This window comes from Mustela lutreola, chromosome X (genome assembly GCF_030435805.1).
Source record: "Mustela lutreola isolate mMusLut2 chromosome X, mMusLut2.pri, whole genome shotgun sequence".
Classification (NCBI taxonomy): domain Eukaryota; kingdom Metazoa; phylum Chordata; class Mammalia; order Carnivora; family Mustelidae; genus Mustela; species Mustela lutreola.
Window position 1 is genome coordinate 14,270,407 of NC_081308.1, and position 22,183 is coordinate 14,292,589.

Here is a 22,183-nt window from a genome sequence, read left to right on the forward strand (position 1 = left end):
ACTTTTCCACATCCAGGTTACAGAACATCATGTCAACCCAAAATCAACTTATCCCACTGTCATTTTATTATCTCTAAACCTTAATTCAAGATCACCATGGGATGCCTGGGTGCCTCAGTCAGTTAAGTGTCTGACTCTTGATTTTGGTTCAGGTCATGATTTCAGAGTCATGAGATGAAGACCCATAACAGGCTCCACACAGAGCATGGAGTCTGCTTGACATTCTCTCTCTCCCTCTGCCCCTCCCCCTGCTCATGCTCCAAGTAATTAAGTAAATAAGTAAGTAAATAAATAAATAAATAAATAAAATCTTTGAACAAAAAAAGATCGCCGACCACTTACCTATTTATACTTAGTTGCTTGACACTACTGGAGTAAAGTCCCACATGTTTATTACATGTAGTACCATATATTTAGTGTTCATCCTTAGCTGAACCCTCCAAAATATTATCATTTTTTACATTAGGCCATTCTTTTTCTCTAGGCCATTCCTTTTCCCATCTCATATAGCTGCTGTTCCATTTACCATTCACTTTAAGACAAATTTTATGTATCCTCATTATATATTTATTATTTTATTAACTTTCTTCTCAACCAGAAAGTAAGTTCTCTACCGCAGTGCTGGAACACAGTAGACATTCAATCTATGTATGAATCCTTCCCTCCCAGCCTTCGTCAGTTTCCTATTTCACAAAGTAAACTGAGGCCATCAGGAATGAACACTATCGATGTTGTCGCCACAACTACAGATTTAACTCTACCTGAGGACACTTTTCACCTGGTCTTCAGTTCTTGCTAATGTAACCACACTTTCTATCCACCAAATAGTCAAGAATCAGCTTTCCTCTCAATTGACCTTTAGTAATTACCTCATATAGCTACTCATATATCATAAAGCTGAATGGGTATTTCTCAAGGTTCTAACCTTGACACTCCCCTCTTCTCCTAGGTATACTCTCTGGACTAGCTTATTCATTCTCAAGGCTTCCATCGTTACCATTTAAACTAAAAAACTCCCATATCCACGTACACAAGCCAAACCTTGTTTTTAAGTTCTAAACACTTTACGTCCAACAGTCTGCTAATAGTCATCCCTCCTCAAATTTCCCAGAGGTACACTGACATATCCAAAACAAAACCCATTCTCTCCCTCTATATGTATTCATCTTCCTATATTCTCCATCTTTCTTCATTTATCAAACAAGTATGTACCAGGACCTATGACAGACACTGAGAATACAAAGACAGTTAACTGTTCCAAAAGGAACTCACAGTCTAGAAAGAGACAATGAAAATAATAATGTAATCCAATTCCTATAAAGATTGAAATATGCACAAGGTGCTAAAGAAGTATAAGAATACAAAGGGAGAATTAGGGAAGAGACACTGGAGGATTTAATGCCTAACTAGAATCTTAGCCCTAACCAGAGATAACCAGCTCTAAAAAGGAACATCGTATTGGCAGGCTATCAGAAGCAATTTAAAATATAAAGTATAAAGCAAGGAAGGAGTGGCCACCATAATCCAGATCATACAGAACCTTAAAGGTAACAAACTTACACTTCATTCTGAGTGCAACTGGTAACTTCAAGAGTTTTAAGCAAGAAATGATGTGGTTAAGGCTCCTATATTAGATATTTCTGGCAGCTGTGTGGAAGGGTGAAGGTTAGAGGCAGTTATAAGGCTAGCTGAACCGTTCAGGCAAGAGGAAAGCCTGCACAAGGGGCAGTGGTAGAAGAAAAAAATAATTAGGAAGCTAAGTGGGTGGGCCTTCCTAATTAAATGGCTTTTCAGAGGCCAGGGTCAAGAAAGAGTGGTGATTTAAGATGGTTCTTGGCAAAGTTTCAAACTTGGCTGAAAGGGCACCCACAAATCAATGAGTAAGAACAGAAATCCAACAGAAAAACAGGCAAAGGCTATAATCAAGTAATTCACAGAAAAATAAAAGGCCATTAAACACGTTTTAAAAGCTCAGTTTCACTGGTAATTGGTTCAGTGTAAATGAGAGCAATGAGATACCATCCCCACCCACCCCAGTTCCCCCCAAAAAAGATATATAAAATTTTTAAAGATGAATGATACTCGATGCTAGTGAAGATGTGGGAATAGAAACATCTATACAATAATAGTGGAGCATAGCTTGAAACATCCTTTGGGGATGCAATTTAATAGTATATATATCAACACTTAAAGCACATATTCCCTTTGAACCAATAATTCTACTTCTAAAAATGTAGCCTTCACACTTACACAGAAAGCTCTATACTACAGATGACTTAAACAAGAATATGGACACAACCTAAATATCCATCCTTAGGGACAGAGTAAACCAATTATGGTAATCTATACCACAGAATAGTAAAATGCAACCTAAAACATATACGAAGCAAAATGGAAAGACTTCTAGAATATACATATTTTATGGGTAAGAATAAATCACAGAACAATATTCACAATATATTCAAGTTTATGTTTAAAAAAATAAAAGCCCATATGTGTTTGTGAGTGCACAGAAAAAAAGTCTGAGAGAACACAAAGAAAACTTCTATTTAGAGAAAAAAGGTTGGAAAGGAGGAAAAGATGGGATGAATAAAAAGATATGCATCCTTTAGTCTAGCTAAGTATGTATTTTGATATCCCCTCTCCAAACACGAATTACTTTCATAATTTTAAAAATGAAAGATATAATGTGTGACATGTGGCATGTAACTAGCTAATAAAGCAATCTGATAATAAGTAAAATAAGTCTGATGGCTTTTCTAAAGTCACAGCCCAAACTAGTAGTGTTTAATAAAGACTACTACTAAACATCTCTCTTTTTTGTTACTTTTCTCACATATGCTTTACACACGGCCCAAAGGGCCTGTGTCCCTACTGGGAGGTGGTAGGGCTAACCCACTTTCAGGCACTCTTACTACTTGAAGCGGCACTCAAAGTATTTTTCTTCACAATGCAAGAATCATATTAATTGATGTTTTACATCCTTATGTCTTTAAGGTTCTCCAAAAACTTTTAAAACCTTAGCCAAAACAATCTTGAAAAAGAAGAACAAAGCTGGAAGTATCACAATCCCAGATTTCAAGATATACTACAAAATTGTAATAATCAAAATAGTATAGTATGGGCACAAAAATAGACACATAGACCAATGGAACAGAGTCCAGAAATAAACCCACACTTATATGGTCAAGTGATTTACAACAATGAGGAGAAGAGGGTCTCTTGAACAAATGGTGCTAGAAAACTTGCACAGCTACATGTGAAACAACAAAACTAGACCACTTTGTTAAACAAAAACAAACTTGAAATGGATTAAAAACCTAACTGTGGGGGTGCCTGGGTGGCTCAGTCGGTGAAGCATCTGCGGGAGTCGCGGGATCAAGCCCCACGTCTGGCTCCCTGCTTAGCGAGGAGTCTGCTTCTCCCCCTGCCCTTGCCCCTGTTCATGCTCTCTCTCACTCTCAAATAAATAAGTAAAATCTTAAAACAAAAACAAAAAACCTAAATGTGAGACCAGAAACCATAAAATTCTTAGAAGAAAACAAAGGCAGTAATTTCTTTGACACTGGCCATAGAAATATTTTTCTATGTGTTTCTGTTTTTCCATCTTTCTATGTTTTTATATGCCTCCTCCGACAAGGGAAACAAAAGCAAAATTAAACTACTGGGACTATACCAAAATAAAAAGCTTTTGCACTGCAAAAGAAACCATCAACAAAACAAAAAAGCAACTCACTGAATGGGAGAAGATATCTGCAAATGATATATCTGATAAGGGGTTAATATTCAAAATATACAAAAAATTTAATAGAACTCGACAACAACAACAAAATAATAATAATAATCTGATTAAAAAATGGGCAGAGGACCTGAACAGACATTTTTGCAAAAAAGACATCCAGATGGCCAAAAGACACATGAAAACATGTTCAACGTCTTATCATCAGGGAAATGCAAATCAAAGCCACAGTGAGATACTACTTCACACCTGCCGGAATGGCTAAAGTCAAAAAGATAAAAAATAATAAAGGTTGGTGAGGATATGGAGAAAAAGGAACTCTGGTGCACTGTTGGTGGGAATGCAAACTGGTGCAGCCACTGCGGAAAACAGTACCGAGTTTCCTCAAGAAATTAAAAATAGAATTACCCTATGATCCAGTAATTCCACTACTGAGTATTTATGCAAAGGAAATGAAAACACTAATTTGATAAGATAAATGCACTTCTATGTTTACTGAAGTATTATATACAATAGCCAAGATATGCAAGCAATCTAAGTGTCCATCCATAAATGAATGGGTAAAGACGTGGTACATACACATATATATACAACGGAATATTAGCCATGAAAGAAAGAGATCTTGCCATTTGAAACAACATAGATGGAGCTAGAGTAAAATGCTAAGTGAAATAAGTCAGAGAAAGATAAATGCCATATGACTTCATTCATGGTTAATTTAAGAAACAAAACAAAGAAAAAAGAGACCAAAAAACAGACTCTTAAACAGAGAACAAACTGGTAGTTGCCAGAGGGAGGTGAGCGGGGAGAGGGGTAAAATAGATAAAGGGGATTAAGAGTCCACTTACCTTGAGATAAGCACTGAGAAATGTACAGAATTGTTGAATCCTTTTTAAAGAAAAAACTACAATATTTACCATTCTTGACATGAATAACTGTAATAAAATTTAAGTGACTGAAAAAAGAATCAGGACAGAGGGTGAGAAAGAAATATTTTGACCCATAATTTAACTAGAACTTGGCTATTATTCACTGTTTCTTAACATAGTGTACTCTTTCAACATTTTCTCAAGAGCATAAACTATCTTTGGAATTTTCCCTCTTTGTTATATAACAAATATTTCCCTATAACAAATTCTTTCTGATGACTGTTTTTAACATTCTTTTACTTCTGAAACCAAATCTAAGTAACTTTCAAGTGGTTTTCTGGCCCATCATCATTTCTCCAATGTCGAAAGATGACTAATACAGCAAACAGCAAAGTGAGGGGAAGCTTCACTTCTGAAGGTAAAGAAAAAATAGCAATGAACATTTGCTTCCAGTAGAGCACTCCTTTCATATCTAAGGTGAAGAAAGTGGATACAAATTCATTTTGACTAGTGGGTGATTCTAATTGAGACTTTTTAATGACTTGCTGTTATGGGCTGAATTGTGTCCCTACCCCTGCCAAAATCATGTTTAAATCCTAACCCCAGTACCTCAGAATGTGATTTCAGTCGGAGACAGGGTCTTTAAAGAGTTAATTAAGTTAAGATGAGGTCACTAGGGTGGGCCCTAATCCAATGACTGGTATCCTCCTAAGAGGAGGAAAGGAGGACACAGACACACAGATCCTGTGAAGACAGGAAGAGAAGACGGCCATTTATTTACAAGTCAGGGAGAGAAGCCTCAAAAGAAACCAAGCCCGCTGATACCTTGATCTTGGACTTCTAGCATCCAGAGCTGTAAGAAAATAAATTTCTGTTGTTTAAGTCACTGTAATGAACTGAATGATGTCCTCCCAAATTTGTAAACTGAAGCCTAATCCCCAATGTCACTGTATTCAGAGACAGGGCCTTTAAAGAGGTAACAAAGGTTAATAAGTAAGGTCATGTGGGTGGAGCCCTAACCCAAAAGGACTGGTGTCCTTATAAGAGGAAGAGAAACCAGAGATACCTCTCCTTCCCCACAGGCACAGAGAAGAGGCCATGTGAGGACACAACGAAAAGGTGGTCATCTATAAGCTGAGGAAAGAGGCCTCACTAGAAACCAGCCCTGATGGCACTTTGATTTTGGACTTCTAGCTCCCAGAATTGTGAAAAAAAATAAATTTCTATTGTTTAAGCCACCCAGTCCATGGTACTTTGTTAAGGCAGCCCTAGCAGATTAACACACGTGTCAATCCAGTAATTTAAAAAGAATTTTTTTTCCCATATCCAAGAAGATGAAACATTTAAGTGCCCCCATTAAAATAATAAAGCTATAGCCCAAGTTGATGGAAGATTTTTGTATCTTTCTTACCTTCTTAAAGATTGTTGCAGGTGCCATTTCAGATCCATTCAGTGTTCGTAAGAGGAACATTGGCCAAGATGACGCATTCATCTGATACCCTATTTTATAAAATAAATCAGTATGAAAAAGTCTCTCCGTGATATTAGAGCAAATTGGTATAAAAAAAAATAGGTTTTGTTTACCATTCTTCCCCAGAGAATGACTTTCTTATTGAGAAACTAAGGAAATAGCTAAGAGAAGCAGATGCACCCTCTGATCAGTTCCACTGTCCCCACTGCACTATTTGGCAACAATGCTACAGTTGGAGTAAAAACTCTCATTTGAGAGAAGCCACTAGCTAGAGTTCACCAACATACACATATGTACGTTAGGAATGGGCCCCAATACTAGGGGTGAACCAAGCTAAAACCCACAAGAGCTTCCAGTCCCTACCAACAGCCACACAAGCACAGCAAAGGCTGCAGACTTCCACCCCTTCTTTTTCCTTAGAATCCCTGCCTTATTTCTTTTCAGAAAGACAGTTTTCTGTGAAGCTCAGCAAACGTACACTTATGATGTATTTCACTGTATAAAAACCTCACCTCAAAATTAAAAAAAAAAAAAATACACTGAACCCTAACTAATGACATCCATGCTAAAGTATTTAGGAGAAATGTACTAACATCAATAACCTCCTCTGAAATACACGTAAAACTAAGATGAACTGATGAAACAATAGAAGAGCAGATAGTTAAGTGATAAAGCAAGCATGTAAAATAACAGTGGTAGAACCTAGGTAGTGGGTATGTGGATGTTCACTGTAAAATATTTTCACCTTTTCTGTATGTTTGAAATTTTTCATGTAATATTGGGAAAAAAGATAGGTCTTACTTTAGCAATCTTTACAGACACTAAACAAGATCTTCTCTTAGAATTTGTATCAGATGAAATCAAAATACACTCATCGGATGTCTTTTTTTTTCAAGATCTCATCAATTAATGGTGAATATCACAGCATCTGGCACATGCAACAGGGGGCAGAGGTCTGCTAGTTTTATTGCTTTCTGGGGGCAATCCGTTTCATACACCACTTGCCTGCCCTGATGCCAGAATTAAAGAGAACTTGACATGCATCCCTGATGGATACATGCATTAAGATAGGGAGGCACAGGAATCACTGGCAATCACTGGCACTGGGTCCAGTAGGATTAAACATGCAAAAAAGTCCAGACAAAATGTCATCTTATAATAATCCTATACCAAAATCCCCTTAATCTGAGAGAAAAAAAATGGGGGGAGAGGGGATTTATTATATGCTCCCTTATATCAGTATTATCAATGATATCTAATAAATAATCAACCACAACATGGATTCACCACATTGTGGTTAGAATATTGCATAAAAATAATTCTCTGGTCCTTGTGCCTTTCTCTTAACCCCCATCTTATCCTATTACATCATGCAATCATCATCACTGCCATCATCATCATCTTAATTTGACATTTTTCTTAATTCTTTAGTTGCCTAAAGTAAAACAGAGATGAAAAGGTCAAAAACAGATGAAAGGGCATATAAAAATTCAAACACAGATAAAACTAATCTGTCATGTTAGGAAGTCTAGACAGTGGTACCTTTGGGACTGGGAGGTTTATGACTAGGGATCAGCAGGAGTGGGGCTTCTGGGGTGCTAATAATATTCTGTTTCGTGATGTGGGTTATGGTTATATGGATGTGTTAATTTATAACCTGTACACTCACAAATTACACATTTTTCTGTTTGCATGCCAAAACTTTTAAAAAAAGCTTCTAAATAATAACCTTTAATGTTTAAGTAACCTTTGAAAAAAGAAAACCAAGTAAGTGGTGTTATATTAAAATGGAAAATAAACTATTCAAAGCACCTAATGAGCAAATTGGCAAAAATTGTGCATTTTTAGTATGTATTGTCAAAATACGTATTAATCGGGGCGCCTGGGAGGCTCAGTGGTTAAGCCTCTGCCTTCGGCCCAGGTCATGATCTCAGGGTCCTGGGATCGAGTCCCGCATCCGGCTCTGCTCAGCGGGGAGCCTGCTTCCCCCTCTCTCTCTGCCTGCCTCTCTGACTACTTGTGATCGCTGTAAAATAAATAAATAAAATCTTAAAAAAAAAATACGTATTAATCATCATGCACTGCTAAGTATTTCATACTTTTAATTAAAAAACTCTAAAAGTAATTTGAAATAAGAATGATCATAAATCTGGCTATGTGTTTGAAATGTTGGCAATCACAACAGTTATACTTCCTTTAAACAAAATTCACAAACATATTATCATTTGTAAACAGAAATCAAATCCAAACAGGGAAACACTATGCCTCAGATTTACACTTCTATCTCGTACAGAATTCTATATGATTTAAGAGCTATTTAAAATATAAATGATATGAAGAAAGAAAAGAAGGCAAAAGGCAGAAAATTCACACACCCCAAACCACCTTCTTGGAATAACATATCTCTAATTAGTTACTTTTTAGTATGTTAAACCAAATTAGGAATAATTAACAATTAGAGCAAGAAAAGTATAAAAATATATTGCTGAAAGAGTGGTAATTATTAAAATCTTAAATTTGGGGATCTCAGGGTATTTTTAACTATAGTAGGAAAAAAAAAGAAATCCATTCTCTCATTGTGCTTTACAACAGAGAATGTTCATTTTCAGCATTGTAAAGAAGAAACAAAAACTAATATATACCATTCACTCAAGACTACAGAAGTAACAGGGATGCTGGGTGGCTCAGTTGGTTAAGCATCTGCCTTTGGTTCCAGTCATGATCCCGATCCCAGAGTCCCAGAATCAAGCCCTGCATCGCATGGGGCTACCTGCTCAGCAGGGAGTCTGCTTCTCCTTCTGCCCCTCATCCTGCCCTCATGCTCTCTCCTTCTCTCTCAAACAAACAAATAAAATCTTTTTTTAAAAAAAGACTGTAGAAGTAATAAAGGAAATAACTTATTTTCTACAGAATATCAGAGGACATCTAAATATTTGGGGAGACCAGGCTTTTAAAAAAAAAAGATTTTATTTATTTATTTGACAGAGAGAACACAAGCAAGGGGAGCAGCACGCTGAGGGAGAGGAAGAAGCAGGGAGAGGGAGAAACAGGCAGAGGGAGATGGGCAAGGAGCCTGATGCAGGTCTCAATCCAGGAACCACTCCCCCCCCAACCCCAACACAATCCTGGCAATCATGACCTGAGTCAAAGGCAGACGCTTAACAGACTGAACCATCCAGGTGCCCCCAGGCTTTTTTTTTTTTTCAAACTTATTTATTTATTTGGGGGTAGTGCACGTGAGTGCAGCGGGTAGGAGCAGAAGGAGAGGGAGAAAGAGTCTCAAGCAGACTCTGTGCTGGGAACAAAGCCCAACATAGGGCTCAGTCTCACAACCCTGAGATCATGACCTGAGCCAAAACCAGCAGTTGTATGTTTATCCAACTGTGCCACACAGGCACCCCTGGAGTACATCTAAATAAATATTAAGAGAGAACAGGGATGCCTGGATGGTACTGCTGGACTCTTGGTTTCCTCCCAGGTGGTGGTCTTGGGGTTGTGGGATCGAGGCCTGCGTTAGGCTCTGCACTGAACACTGAGTCTGCTAAAGTTTTTCTCCCTCTCTATCCCACCCCACCTTGCACACGCACGCTTTTTCTTTCTTTAAAATAAATAAATCTTTTTAAAATAAGTAAATATTAAAAGAAAACAATTTTTCCAAAACTGGAGTCACATACTTTTTAGCTTTCAATAACTTGGTCAAAATTGAGAGCTTTGTCCTTAGAAACCTTTGTTATAACGTTCCATCAATCTCCTCCTTTTCAAAGATCTAAAGGTCCTGATCCCTCCTCCTCTTACTATGATTTCTTCTCATTGCAGTTATAATGAAACTGCCAGGTTTGAAACTGGGGTCTGGATGTGGAATCCTACCTTTCCCCTGTTCCCCCACCCATGATGAAAATGCTGAATGGGTCAAAAGACAATAATGAGGGAGGAAGTGACTCAGTAACTTCTCCCCCAGAAGGGTTTCTGAATCTGCATGTGTGACTTGGTAGAGCTGCTTTTGACATGTCACGTTTGAAGATAGCATATGTCTTGCCCTGGAGTGGAGAACCTTTAGCACATATATACCAAATATGTATTTACATGAAACTCTGTAACATATGGTACTAAGCTGATCTCTCATACGTTCTCCACAATAACCATCTATTTGCAAAAATGCCTAGAAGAGATTTCTAAAAGGCTACTTCGGGACATCCAGCTGGCTTGGTCCATACATCATGCAAATTGATCCTGGGGTCTTGAGTTCGAGTCCCATGCTAGGTATAAAGATTACTTAAAAATCCAATCTGGGATGCCTGAGTGGCTCAGTTGGTTAAGCAGCTGACTCTTGATTTCGGCTCAGGTCCTGACCTTGGGTCATGAGATCAAGCCCCACATGGGGTTCGGTGTTCAGTGCAGAGCTCCCTCCCCCTCTGCCCTTCCCCCTGTTCATACACACTCTCTCTCTCTCTAATAAATAATAGAATCTTTAAAAAAATAAAATCTTCAAAATAAATGAAAGGCCACTTGAAACTTTTTCTACTGAATATTACATTAGTAAAAATATGTTATTTTAAAAACTGTTTATCCTTACCCAGTGGAGGCTGAAGTAAGTCCCCTTCCTTTTCACATGTCCCAATAGGCTGTATGTCTGGAGAATCGACAAGTCTCCAAAAATCATTTCTGTTGTCACTACCATCCAATCTTAAACGTAGCCTGGCACCAGTAATTCCAACGACCGTGGCTATACATATTGAAGTCATATTGCGAGGGTCATGGGCTTCCAATTTCATACCAACTTTGAAGTCATTAGCTGGTGGAACCTTGGACTGTATATGTTACAGATATGTGTGTGCGTGTGTGTATAGACATGCGCACGCACACACACACACACACACACACACACACAAATAAAGTTTTGTTAAAATGCATCAACTGTAAGAAAAACGAACAGTCAGTTATGTTACCAGAATACCTGTGAAATGTTTTAAGTAACAATCATAGCAGATGGTGGGCAAAAGAACTATAAAGGTCAAGGAAAAGATCTCCAAACCCTCTCTTTCTATGGGCATAAAAATACTGCCTGTTCTGATCTTATTCCTTTGCCCACTTCCAGGCAACCCAAATACAGCCTATAAAATGTACCCTGAGTAGCTTTCTAAAATAAGAACCTGATTAGGCCATTCCCCTTTGAATAGACCAACTGGTAGCTCACCACTGCCTAAGTCCAAGTCCTCAATACAGTTTAAGAGCCCCCACACCTTTAACCTTATGCCCACACTATCACCTCTACCCACTTTGTGCTCCATGCTATCCCTCAACACTCAGGTTCTTCTACACCTATGTGCCTTTGCTCTGGTTGTTCTCCCTGCCTGGAATATCCTTCCCCTCATTCCAGCCATCTCAGATGTCACCTCTTCTGTGAGCACTCCCAGTATAGAGTTATCATACTTTTCATAATTAATTATTTACATGTCTGTCTTTCCCTCCAGATGGACAATCACGAAGGCTAAGTATACCAGACATAGAGTAAATTCTTAATGAATGAATGCAAAGAAACCATCTGGCCCTTAAGTGGCACTACCACGATCCCATTATCTCCTCACACTGCTAGAACCTAACAATCACACAGACATCCCTCAACAAATTAACCGTTCACATTAATATATACAACATCTATAGAATTTTGGCATACCTGTCTGAAACACTCCGAAGGGGCACTCAAAGATCCAGTCTCTTTCAAGTAATTTTCCCAGTGGAAATCATCTGGAAAAAAAAAAGAACACATATACAAAATAGGTGTTTTTTTAGTATATATAATATGTATACTAACTTTCAGGGGTAAAATAGGGCTTTAGTTCCTTATCTCTTTTAAAAAAAGACTTCCTAGGGGCGCCTCGGTGGCTCAGTGGGTAAAGCCTTTGCCTTCGGCTCAGGTCATGATCTCAGGGTCCTGGGATCGAGCCCCACATCGGGCTCTCTACTCAGTGGGGAGCCTGCTTCTCCCTCTCTGCCTGCCTCTCTGCCAGCCTCTCTGCCTACTTGTGATCTCTGTCTGTCAAATAAATAAATAAAATCTTTTTTAAATAAATAAATAAAGACTTCCTAAAGAGCGAATTCAAATTTCCTGATCTGCATTTAATTATCAGCATAGAAATAAAAAATAAGACAACTTTCTGATAATAATGGCTCTGATACAATTATACTCCAGATCTTCTCCCTGTAATAAGGAATTAGCACAATGATTCTAAAAATGCAGACTCTAAGAACAACTAAAGAAATTTTTATCAAGTAATAGCAAATTCTACTCATCTGTCTCTAATATAAATTTACTCAGTACATGTGTGGGGCGCCTGATGGTTCAGCCGTTAAGCATCTGCCTTCAGCTCAGGTCATGATCTCAGGGTCCTGGGATAGAGCCCTGCATTGGGCTCCCTGCTCAGCAGGAAGCCTGCTTCTTCCTCTGACATTCCCCCTGCTTATGTTCCCCTCTCTCGCGGTCTCTCTCTGTCAAATAAATAAATAAAATCTTAAAAAAAAAAAAAAGACTGTATATACTCAAGACCATTTTATCCCATTAATATAAAGACACTTCTTTCTTTTTTCATGGAGAACTAAAGGTGTTTAGGTATGGGGTCTAACAGAATCTTACCTCTGTAATGCTTTATGGAAAGAAAAAAATCTGGGAACCAGAGTTGCCTCTCAATTGACTTTTAGATCTACATACATGGTATCAAGAATATGGTGGCAGAACAAAGCAGTAAACCAGTCCAGTACAGTCACTGATATGAATTATTTTAATGATCTATATTTTCTACCAACATTTGCTGTCCCTTCTCTCACTCAGTCTTCATGATGTATTACAATGGTATTGAAGGTCATAAAGCAGTGTACTTTGCCTGGCTTGCACTCTTCAATTGTTGTTCCAGTCAGACTGCTAAGACACTAAGAAAAATACTTGATAGCAGTATCAAAAGTACCATTAATTCAGACAAAGCTTTTTTGGTTTATTTTTTAAAGATTTATTTATTTATTTTAGAGAGGTAGAAAATGTGTGTGCGCATGCGTGCAGGTTTGTGTGCAAGGAGAGGCAGAGGGGAGACAGAAGCAGACTCCCGGCTGAGTGGGGAGCCCACTTGGGGCTCGATCCCAAGACCCCAAGATCATGACCTGAGCCAAAATCAAGAGTCAGATGCTTAACCAACTGAGCCACACAGGCACCCCACAATTCATATGGAGTTGAATTCTCATCAACCACCTATGCTCTTGATTAATTTCCTTACTATAAAAATATTGGGTTTGACAGTTTCCCTTCCTAGGGGAATCTGCATAACCAGGATCTTATACACCCTTCAAAGGGTAGAATACTTATGCACACATACACATACACACAAATGGAGTGCTATTAAATGTTTAACAGTCAGCTTTCCAGAATATACAAATAAAAAGCCTGACTGGTAGTGTTTACAATAGTATAAAGTGTATATAGTAGTATAAATACTACCACCATGGCTAATCAGAAGGTGACAAAGTAAAGTCGATAACTACAAAGCTGGGAAGAGATGCGCACAAGTGACTCTCCCGAGCTGGTGTGAGCCGGCTTCAGCAAACCACTGTTATGTGTGTTTATGCATTTATATGTATATGTACACACATTATACATGGTATTAAGCATGTCATACATAGTACTATATACCCTGCTTTTTTAACAATAAATCTAATAGATTGTTCCATTTGGTTTTTTTTTTTAGATTTTATTTATTTATTTATTTGACAGAGATCACAAGTAGGCAGAGAGACAGGCAGAGAAAGAGAGGGGGAAGCAGGCTCCCTGCTGAGCAGAGAGCCCGATGCAGGGCTCGATCCCAGGACCCTGGGATCATGACTGGAGCAGAAGGCAGAGGCTTTAACCCACTGAGCCACCCAGGTGCCCCAAGATTGTTCCATTTTTTTAAAAAATCCTGGGTTTAATTCTGCTTGTAGATGATAAGAAGTGCTGAATGGCATGCAGAAGAATGTCAAGAATATGGGCTCTGAGGTTGAACCTGCCTTTTTCCAGTCTGGCTCTTCTTCTTACAAGCCATGTGACCTAAGAAAGTCATTTCAGTTTCTCAGCCTCAGTTCCTTCATCTACAAAATGCGGAAAAGTAATACACACAGTACAAGGTATTTTGAGAATTAAGTGATGTAGCATACATATGTCCCTGAGTAAAAGGCGAGCATTATTATTCTAAAACTAAATGTCATAGTTTTGCCTAAATTTATTAATACTGGATAGCTTTGTCAAAAGTGAAAATTGGGGTGCCTGGGTGGCTTAGTCGGTTAAGTGTCTGCCTTCATCTCAGGACATGATCTCAAATCAGGGGTCCCTGATCAGTGAGAGATCTGCTTCTCCCTCTCGCTCTGCCCCTCTCCCCCGGCTTGTGCTCTCTCTCTCACCCGCTCACTCTCTCTCAAATAAATAAATAAATAACCATGATAAAAAATATGATTTTATTTATTTATATAAACAAAATATGGTTTTATTTATATATATAAATAAAATATGGTTTTATATATATATATATAGTTTTTTTTTTAAGGGAAAAATGTAGGGCACCTTGGTGGCTCAGATGGTTAAGCATCTGCCTTTGGCTCAGGTCATAATCCCAGTCCTGGGACTGAGCTCTACATCAGGCTTCCTGCTCAACAGGGAGTCTGCTTCTTTTGCTCCCTCTCCCTCTGTGTGTGCTCGCTCTCTCTCTCTCTCTAGCTCTCACCCTCTCTCAAATAAATAAATAAAATATTTAAAATAAATAAAATAAAATAGTGAAAATGGGAGATCCATGGTTCCAAAATTAACCAGAATATTTCAGTGACCTCCTAAGCATTAACCTGACAATCAGGAAACCCAAGGTTCTAACTAAAGCTCTACTATCATATGACCTTGGAAAGTATTAAAGAAAGAACAAAACAGGGGCACCTGGATGGCTCAGTTGGGTATGCATCGGACTCTTGGTTTCAGCTCAGGTTATGACCTCGCGGTCATGGAATCAAGCCCTGCGTTGGGCTCCATGCTGAGCACAGAGTCTTGCTTGGAATTCTCTCCCTCTCTCTCTGCCCCTATCCCTGCTCACACTCTCTTTCTCAAACAAAATATATAAATATTTTTTTTAAAACAGGGGTGCCTGGGTGGCTCAGTCAGTTAAGCTCCTGACTCTGGATTTCAGCCCAGGTCATGATCGGAGTTGTGGGATCAAGCCCCACATTGGGCTCCACACTTAGTGGGGAGTCTGCTTAAGGATTCTCTCTCTCCCTCTCCTTCTGCCCCTCCCCCTGCTCATCTCTCTCTCTCTCAAATAAATGAATCTTTTAAAAAAAAAACACACACACAAATGGAGGAGGAAATCTGACTATGATATCATTAAAGAGCCAACATTCCAGGAAGAAAGGAGTGTAAGGTAAAGATAATGACAGGGAAACTATAATTATTTCACAATAATACCTCAAATAAACCAGCTGCATTTGTAAAATTTCTCAACAACACTGGAAAAAAATTCATTTAACACAATTTCCTAAATATTTTATCACTAATTGTGTCTGAATGGGCTACAGTTTGAGCTAGCAAATCCTTTATACGAGTATTCTGCAATATGATCATTTTCTATCACATTGCTAGCTAATGATCCTATGTAGCATTTAACCGTTGGAGCCTTAACTTTTTTCTTTATTCTTGAGGCAGTATTTTCAGTCCCCAAAACTGTTCAGTTTGGCTGCCCACATGCTGAGACCCTACCAATAACACAGGGGAAACACACATAGCAAAAGGCTTTATTTAGATTTAGATTCACTGAAATTTAGATTGACATATCTTCAATAATACCACAGCTGGAATTCTTGACCCAGAGCCAAAATCGTCAGAAAGTCTTACCCAAACCTGAGGACCCAGTCTGCCTCTGCATCTTATCCTAATGGACAGACTGGATCAGAGGAACTTTATTCTCCCTCAGAAAAGAGGCCTGGCAAATGACAGGTTTGTTCATGAGACAGGTATACACATGTACACTTCCAACTGTCACTGATCTGTAAGATGAGATGTTAGGGTCAGGGCCCTGAGAAATATCCACAGGTATCTGTCAATTTGATTAAGTAATCTCATTTTTTTTCCAATCAAGTTTGAGAATTTTGAAAAGTTACTAGTTTTAATCTTTAAGAATATATTTTTTAAACTTTATTTTTATGAAAGGTCCAGAATAGCAAATCTATAGATAGAAAGCAGGTAAGTGGTTGCCTAGAGCTAAGAGAAGGAAAAGGTATTGGGGAAAAACAGGGAATGACTACTAACTGGGCACAGGATTTCTTTTTAGGATGATGAAAATGTTGTCAAACTGATTGTGGTGATAACTGCACAAGTCTGTGAAGATACCAAGAACCAATGAATTGTATACTTTAAATGGGTGAATTCTATGGTATGTGAATTATAGCTCAGTAAAATGATTTAAAAAAACAGATGGAGAATCTCTAGGGATAAGGAAGAACATTTTACCTTAATGGCCTCCATTTCCTTGGAGGGTTTTGGGGGTTGGAGGGAATTGCTGAAGAACAAATAAGGTCAATGGAAAAGGGGAGCTAAGGAAGCACTGGGGGTCCAGCCACAGGGAGAAAGAGTGATTCTATGCAGATTACCTCTCCAGGCAACCTTCCTGTAGGAACAGGTGAACTACCCCAAGAGTGGGGTTGGCAGGACAGATACAACAGAAAAACAAGGGGCAAAGGTTTGCCTGGAAAACTCCAATAAACACAGTAAATTTGTTATTTTTGTTATTCAGATTTTTGTGTGCATATGACTAATTTTTTTGTTTTCCTTAAGAGCGGGTACAGTGGGATGCCTGGGTGGCTCAGTCATTAAGCATCTGCCTTCACCTCGGGTCATGATCCCAGAGTCCTGGGACTGAGCCCCAAGTTGGGCTCCCTGCTCAGCAGGAAGCCTGCTTCTCCCTCTACCACTCCCCCTGCTTGTATTCCTTCTCTTGCTGTCTCTTTCTTTGTCAAATTAATAAATAAAATCTTTAAAAAAAAAAAAAAAGAGCAGGTACAATGGGTCAGATCCTACCTTCTGAGTCTCTGATGCAGTGCTATACACTTGCTGTACATGATATGAAATTTAAAACATGAATTAATAACTCAAGGTTAATAAGCATTTACTGAAAATTTACTGTATGCCAGGCATTATATTAGGTGCTTTACATTCATTTTCTTTAATTCCAACAGTCCCATGAAATAAGTAGTATCATCCCTGTGCTACAGAAAAGGAAAAAGAGACTAAAAACATTGAGTAATTTGCCCAAGGTCAAAAGGCCAGTAAAAAATGAAGTCAGGATTCTAGAACAGGTCTCTCAGACCTCCCAATGCCTCAGCTTTTATCCAATGAACTACCTTTTGACCATCAAAAAAAGGATTTTCACATTGATTCTAATGCTAGAAGAAGAGTTTCTATTAATAATCAAAGTATCGGGCGCCTGGGTGGCTCAGTGGGTTAAGCCGCTGCCTTCGGCTCAGGTCATGATCCCAGGGTCCTGGGATCGAGTCCCACATCGGGCTCTCTGCTCAGCAGGGAGCCTGCTTCCCTCTCTCTCTCTGCCTGCCTCTCCGACTACTTGTGATTTCTCTCTGTCAAATAAATAAATAAAATCTTTAAAAAAAAATAAAAATAAAAAAAATAATCAAAGTATCATTTTTAATTGTTAATAAATGGTAATTACTAGCTAGGTATCTTTAATTTGGCAAAAATTATACTGAAAAGTATGATTTTTTTTACTTTAATTCCATACCAATTTATGTCTAAAATAAAGCCAAAGTAAAATTTTCAAAATAAAATCTTTTACCGTTCCTATTGCTCAGATTTTATATTTACAGGAGTTTACTATACATAGACTATACCGAAAGCAAGATGAGTTCATATTAACACTGAGTGAAAAGAAAAATATATTATACTGAACTACTTTAAAACCTACCATTTTGCACAGAAGTACCTGAGTGAGGAGGTTTCTCTTGATTTTCCTTCTTGACATCCATTGAACCTAAAAAATGAAAGAAATTAGTGATCAACATTGGAAGGCCATAGCAAAAGTCTAAAAGAGCTCTTAAGAAACCTATAAATTAGGGTGCCTCAGTCGGGTGAGTGTCATACTCTTGGTTTTGGCTCAGGTCATGATCTCACAGGTCATGGAGTCGAGCCCTGCATCAGGTTCTGTGCTCAGCAGGGAGTCTGCTTGAGATTCTTTCCCTTTGTCCTATAAAACATATAAACTAAAACTATTTTCTAACAGGACCCAGATTTAATATTATAATTAATATCCTCATTTTCTGCATAGGATTTTACTTTCTAACATACTGTGTATCCTACAATTTGATCATTTATTTTGTTTATTGTATGTCTCATTCGACTCAAATGTAAGCTCCAAAAGGGAGCATAACCTCCTCTACCTCATCTCTAAAATTAAAAAAAAAAAAAAGAATTAACATACCCTAGAAATAAACTGCATGCTTTTAAGAGTTTAAAACATAGGAGGGAAACTTGAATATGATGTAATTCAATAGACTAGGCAGAGATTTTTCTCTGTCCCAAGCTGAGGAACTCCAACAGCACTAGACCTTGTGACTTTACAAATCTTAAAGGACTCATTTTTTAAAATTAATCATAATACTATTATACTAAAAAAAATTAACCATAATTCCTTAATAACATCAAATAAGCAGTCAGTGTTCATATTTCCTCAAATGTCTTATTTTAAGTATGTCTCTTTGAATCAGGACCCACATAAAGTCCATATATAGAACTGGCTAATAAATGTCTTAAGTTTTTTTGATACTTATAGGCTCCTCCTCCCCCTCTTTTTTCCCCCCTCTTCCTCTGGGAATTTTTTTTGCTCATGGTATCAGTTTAGTTTTACAGTCTGGATTGCGCTGACTAGCTCCTGTGGTGCAGGTTCTTCTGGTCCTTATCTTTTCTCTAAATATAATGTATTAGTGGGGCACCTGGGTGGCTCAGTCAGTTAAGCGTCTACCTTCAGCTCAGGTCATGATCCCAGGCTCCTGGGATTGAGTCCCACATTGGGCTCCTTGCTCCGCAGGGAGCCTGCTTCTCCCCCTACCTCTGCCTACTACTCCCCCTGCTTGTGCTCTCTCTATCTGACAAATAAATAAAATCTTAAATAGAAAACTAGCTAGATAGACAGTACTAGTATTTTGATTCAGAAAAGCTTAATCAGATTCAGGTTTGGCTGTCGGAGGCAGGCCCCTGGCCAGGGCAGCCTCCGCCATTAAAAGATGGCACCTGGCTAGTTGCCAGGTTAGGATTGCCTCGTGAGACTAAGCGGAACGCCCAAAGAAGAAGTAAACAGCATTGGATGCTAGCGAAGTTGTTCATTTAGGTGCACAGCCTGATTCGTTCCCTCCTGTACCCTGCTCGCTGATTGGTCATGTAAGCGTATATAAGTGTGTAGACTTGCGGAAATAAGGAGAGAGAAGATGCATCCGAACTGGGGCTTCTTGTCGTCCTTGCGGGTCGAGGGTGATAAATGGCGTCGGCACCCGGGAACTAAATAAAGGAATCTTGCAAGGTAATCCGCAGGAAAGCAGGGAGTAAAGGTCTGCAGGTAAGCGGGGACATTAGCCACGTTCAAAAGTGGGAATTCCGCGGTAAAGCGGGGAGTAAAAATAGAAAAACCTTTCAAGGGAGAAGTCCGCAGGTAAGCAGGGTAAAACCACGACAAAGGTGGTGGGAAACTTGTACAAGACCGCAACAAGAAGCGGGGTGGCCATAGAGCCGGGATTTTCTTATCGAAACCGCAGGTAAGCGGGGAAGGGACCACGATCAAAGTGGTGGGAATCTTGTACAAGTCCGCAATAAGAAGCGGGGCGGCCTTAGAGCCCGGATTTAGCAAGTCTGCAATAAGAAGCGGGGCGGCCTTAGAGCCGGGATCTAGCGGCGAGTATACGCGGAACAGCCATTAGGTTGGGATTCTAATTATGGGATCTGGACTGTCAAAGTCGAGGTTAGAGGGTTCCCTAAAGGACCTTCTAAAGGCCAATGGCACGCCGTTAAAAACGAAAACTGCTAGGATAAAAACGGTCAAGCAGCAGCTGAAAGACATTCAGCCCGGATGGATTCTTCCCCGAAGCCCTTAGTTCTTTGGAGGACACTGCCCACCGTAATGCAGCGGCTGGAAATCCTCAGTGGGACCTAGAAATGTTAATGGGAATAGGACCGTATATGGGAAAGCAGGCCCAAATACAATACAACCCTGTGGTGTATCTGCAAATAGCCGCGGCGGCCACTAAAGCATGGAAGACATTTCAAGGCAGTGGGGATTTACAGGGTCAGCTGTCTAAGGTAATACAAGGACCAAATGAAGCATATGCTGATTTTGTAGCGAGGCTGATGCAAACAGCTGGTCGAATATTTGGGAGGTAGAGACAGCCATGCCATTGATAAAACAGCTGGCTTATGAGCAGGCTAATAATGGTATAAAGAAGCCATCAGACCTTGGAAAAGCAAAGACTTGAGTACATATATTAAAGTTTGCAGGGATATCAACGACAGTGTTATTCAAGGGCAGGTTATGGCTGCAGCTATCACTCAAGGTTTACAAGGATTACAGGGAGCTCAACAATAGAAACATAGGGGTACTCCTGGAGTTTGCTATTACTGTAAGAAGCCAGGACACCTGTAGGAGCTATAGTTACCAAAGAGAGTTGGACCTTCCTATTTCAAAGCTCCTCTCCCCAAGAAACCAAGCTGTTCACAGTGATAAAAGCATTTCAAATGTTTCATCAAGAACCCTTCAACCTTTTATCAGATAGTAGATATGTGGTGCAAGCTGTCTCTATCATTGAAAATGTGGGTTCTATTAATGCCAGGTCTACTATCTCTAAGGCATTACAAGAAATCCAAACATTAGTTTGGGAAAGGAAGGTTCCATTTTATATTGGCCACATACGAGCTCATATAACCTTACCAGGCCCCCTGACAAAAGGTAATCGGTTAGCAGACTCCTTAACCAGAGGAGAATTTGTCTTTGCCATTGAGGACCCGGTGCAACAGGCGAGACATTATCACAAGCTGTTCCATGTGAATGCTTTAACTCTTCGCCTCAAATTTAACATAACAAAAGCACAGGCAGGGGACATAGTAGTCTCCTGCAGAAATTGCGAGATCTTACTACTTGCACCTTCCTTGGGGGTTAATACTAAGGGTTTGTTACCTAATCATATATGGCATATGGATGTCACACATGTTTCAGAATTTGGAAAGTTAAGATATGTTCATGTCTCCTATAGATACCTGCTCTGGAATAATTTTCGCCTCAGTGCATACGGGGTGGGGGGGGGGGATCCAGAAATGTTATCGCCCATTGCCTACAGGTTTTCGTGGCATGGGGAAAGCCACGCCAATTAAAGACAGATAATGGTCCAGGCTACACCTCACAACCCTTTAAAGCCTTCCTACAACAACTTGACATTCACCTGATACATGGAATACCCTATAACCCACAAGGACAGGGTGTTGTGGAGCATGCGCATCTTACAATAAAAAATGCGCTTTAGGGGCGCCTGGGTGGCTCAGAGGGTTAAAGCCTCTGCCTTGGGCTCGGGTCATGGTCCCGGGGTCCTGGGATCGAGCCCCGCATTGGGCTCTCTGCTCAGTGGGGAGCCTGCTTCTCCTTCTCTCTGCCTGCTGTTCTGCCTATTTGTGATCTATCTCTCTGTCAAATAAATAAATAATTTTTTAAAAAAATAAAAAATAAAAAAATAAATACTTTTTTTTAAAAAAATGCGCTTTATAAACAAAAAGGGGGAATAGGGGACACCTTCAGGTCCCCTAAAGATAAGCTCAACACCATTCTCTGTATTTTGAATTTTTTAACATTGGACAAAACGGGTAAATCAGCTGCAGACAGACATGCAAGTGATGCTGCTGCTCCCCCTAAGCCTTTAGTACTTTGGAAGGACATCCTCACAGGAAAGTGGAATGGACCAGATCCAGTGTTAGTATGGAATAGGGGGTCTGTATGTGTTTTTCCACAGGAAAAGGAGGCTCCAATTTGGATCCCAGAGCGGCTGGTGCGTGCAGCCTTGCCTCCA

The 22,183-nt window shown here is 39.3% G+C and overlaps 1 protein-coding gene across 3 annotated transcripts in view; it reads right to left on the reverse strand.

The window, feature by feature from the left end:
• Positions 1-22,183, reverse strand: part of SCML2 (Scm polycomb group protein like 2) — a 105,644-nt gene that overhangs the window by 61,037 nt on the left and 22,424 nt on the right. For 2 of the 3 annotated variants that reach the window (XM_059158004.1, XM_059158006.1), the window contains exons 2-5: positions 18,052-18,117; positions 11,754-11,824; positions 10,653-10,887; positions 6,020-6,108 (exon numbers count right to left, since the gene is read on the reverse strand). In XM_059158004.1, the coding sequence (XP_059013987.1) occupies positions 6,020-6,108; positions 10,653-10,887; positions 11,754-11,824; positions 18,052-18,112 (456 nt within the window). In that variant the 5' untranslated portion in view covers positions 18,113-18,117. The remainder of the gene's footprint in view (positions 1-6,019; positions 6,109-10,652; positions 10,888-11,753; positions 11,825-18,051; positions 18,118-22,183) is intronic. The other variant, XM_059158005.1, reaches the window with a different exon arrangement.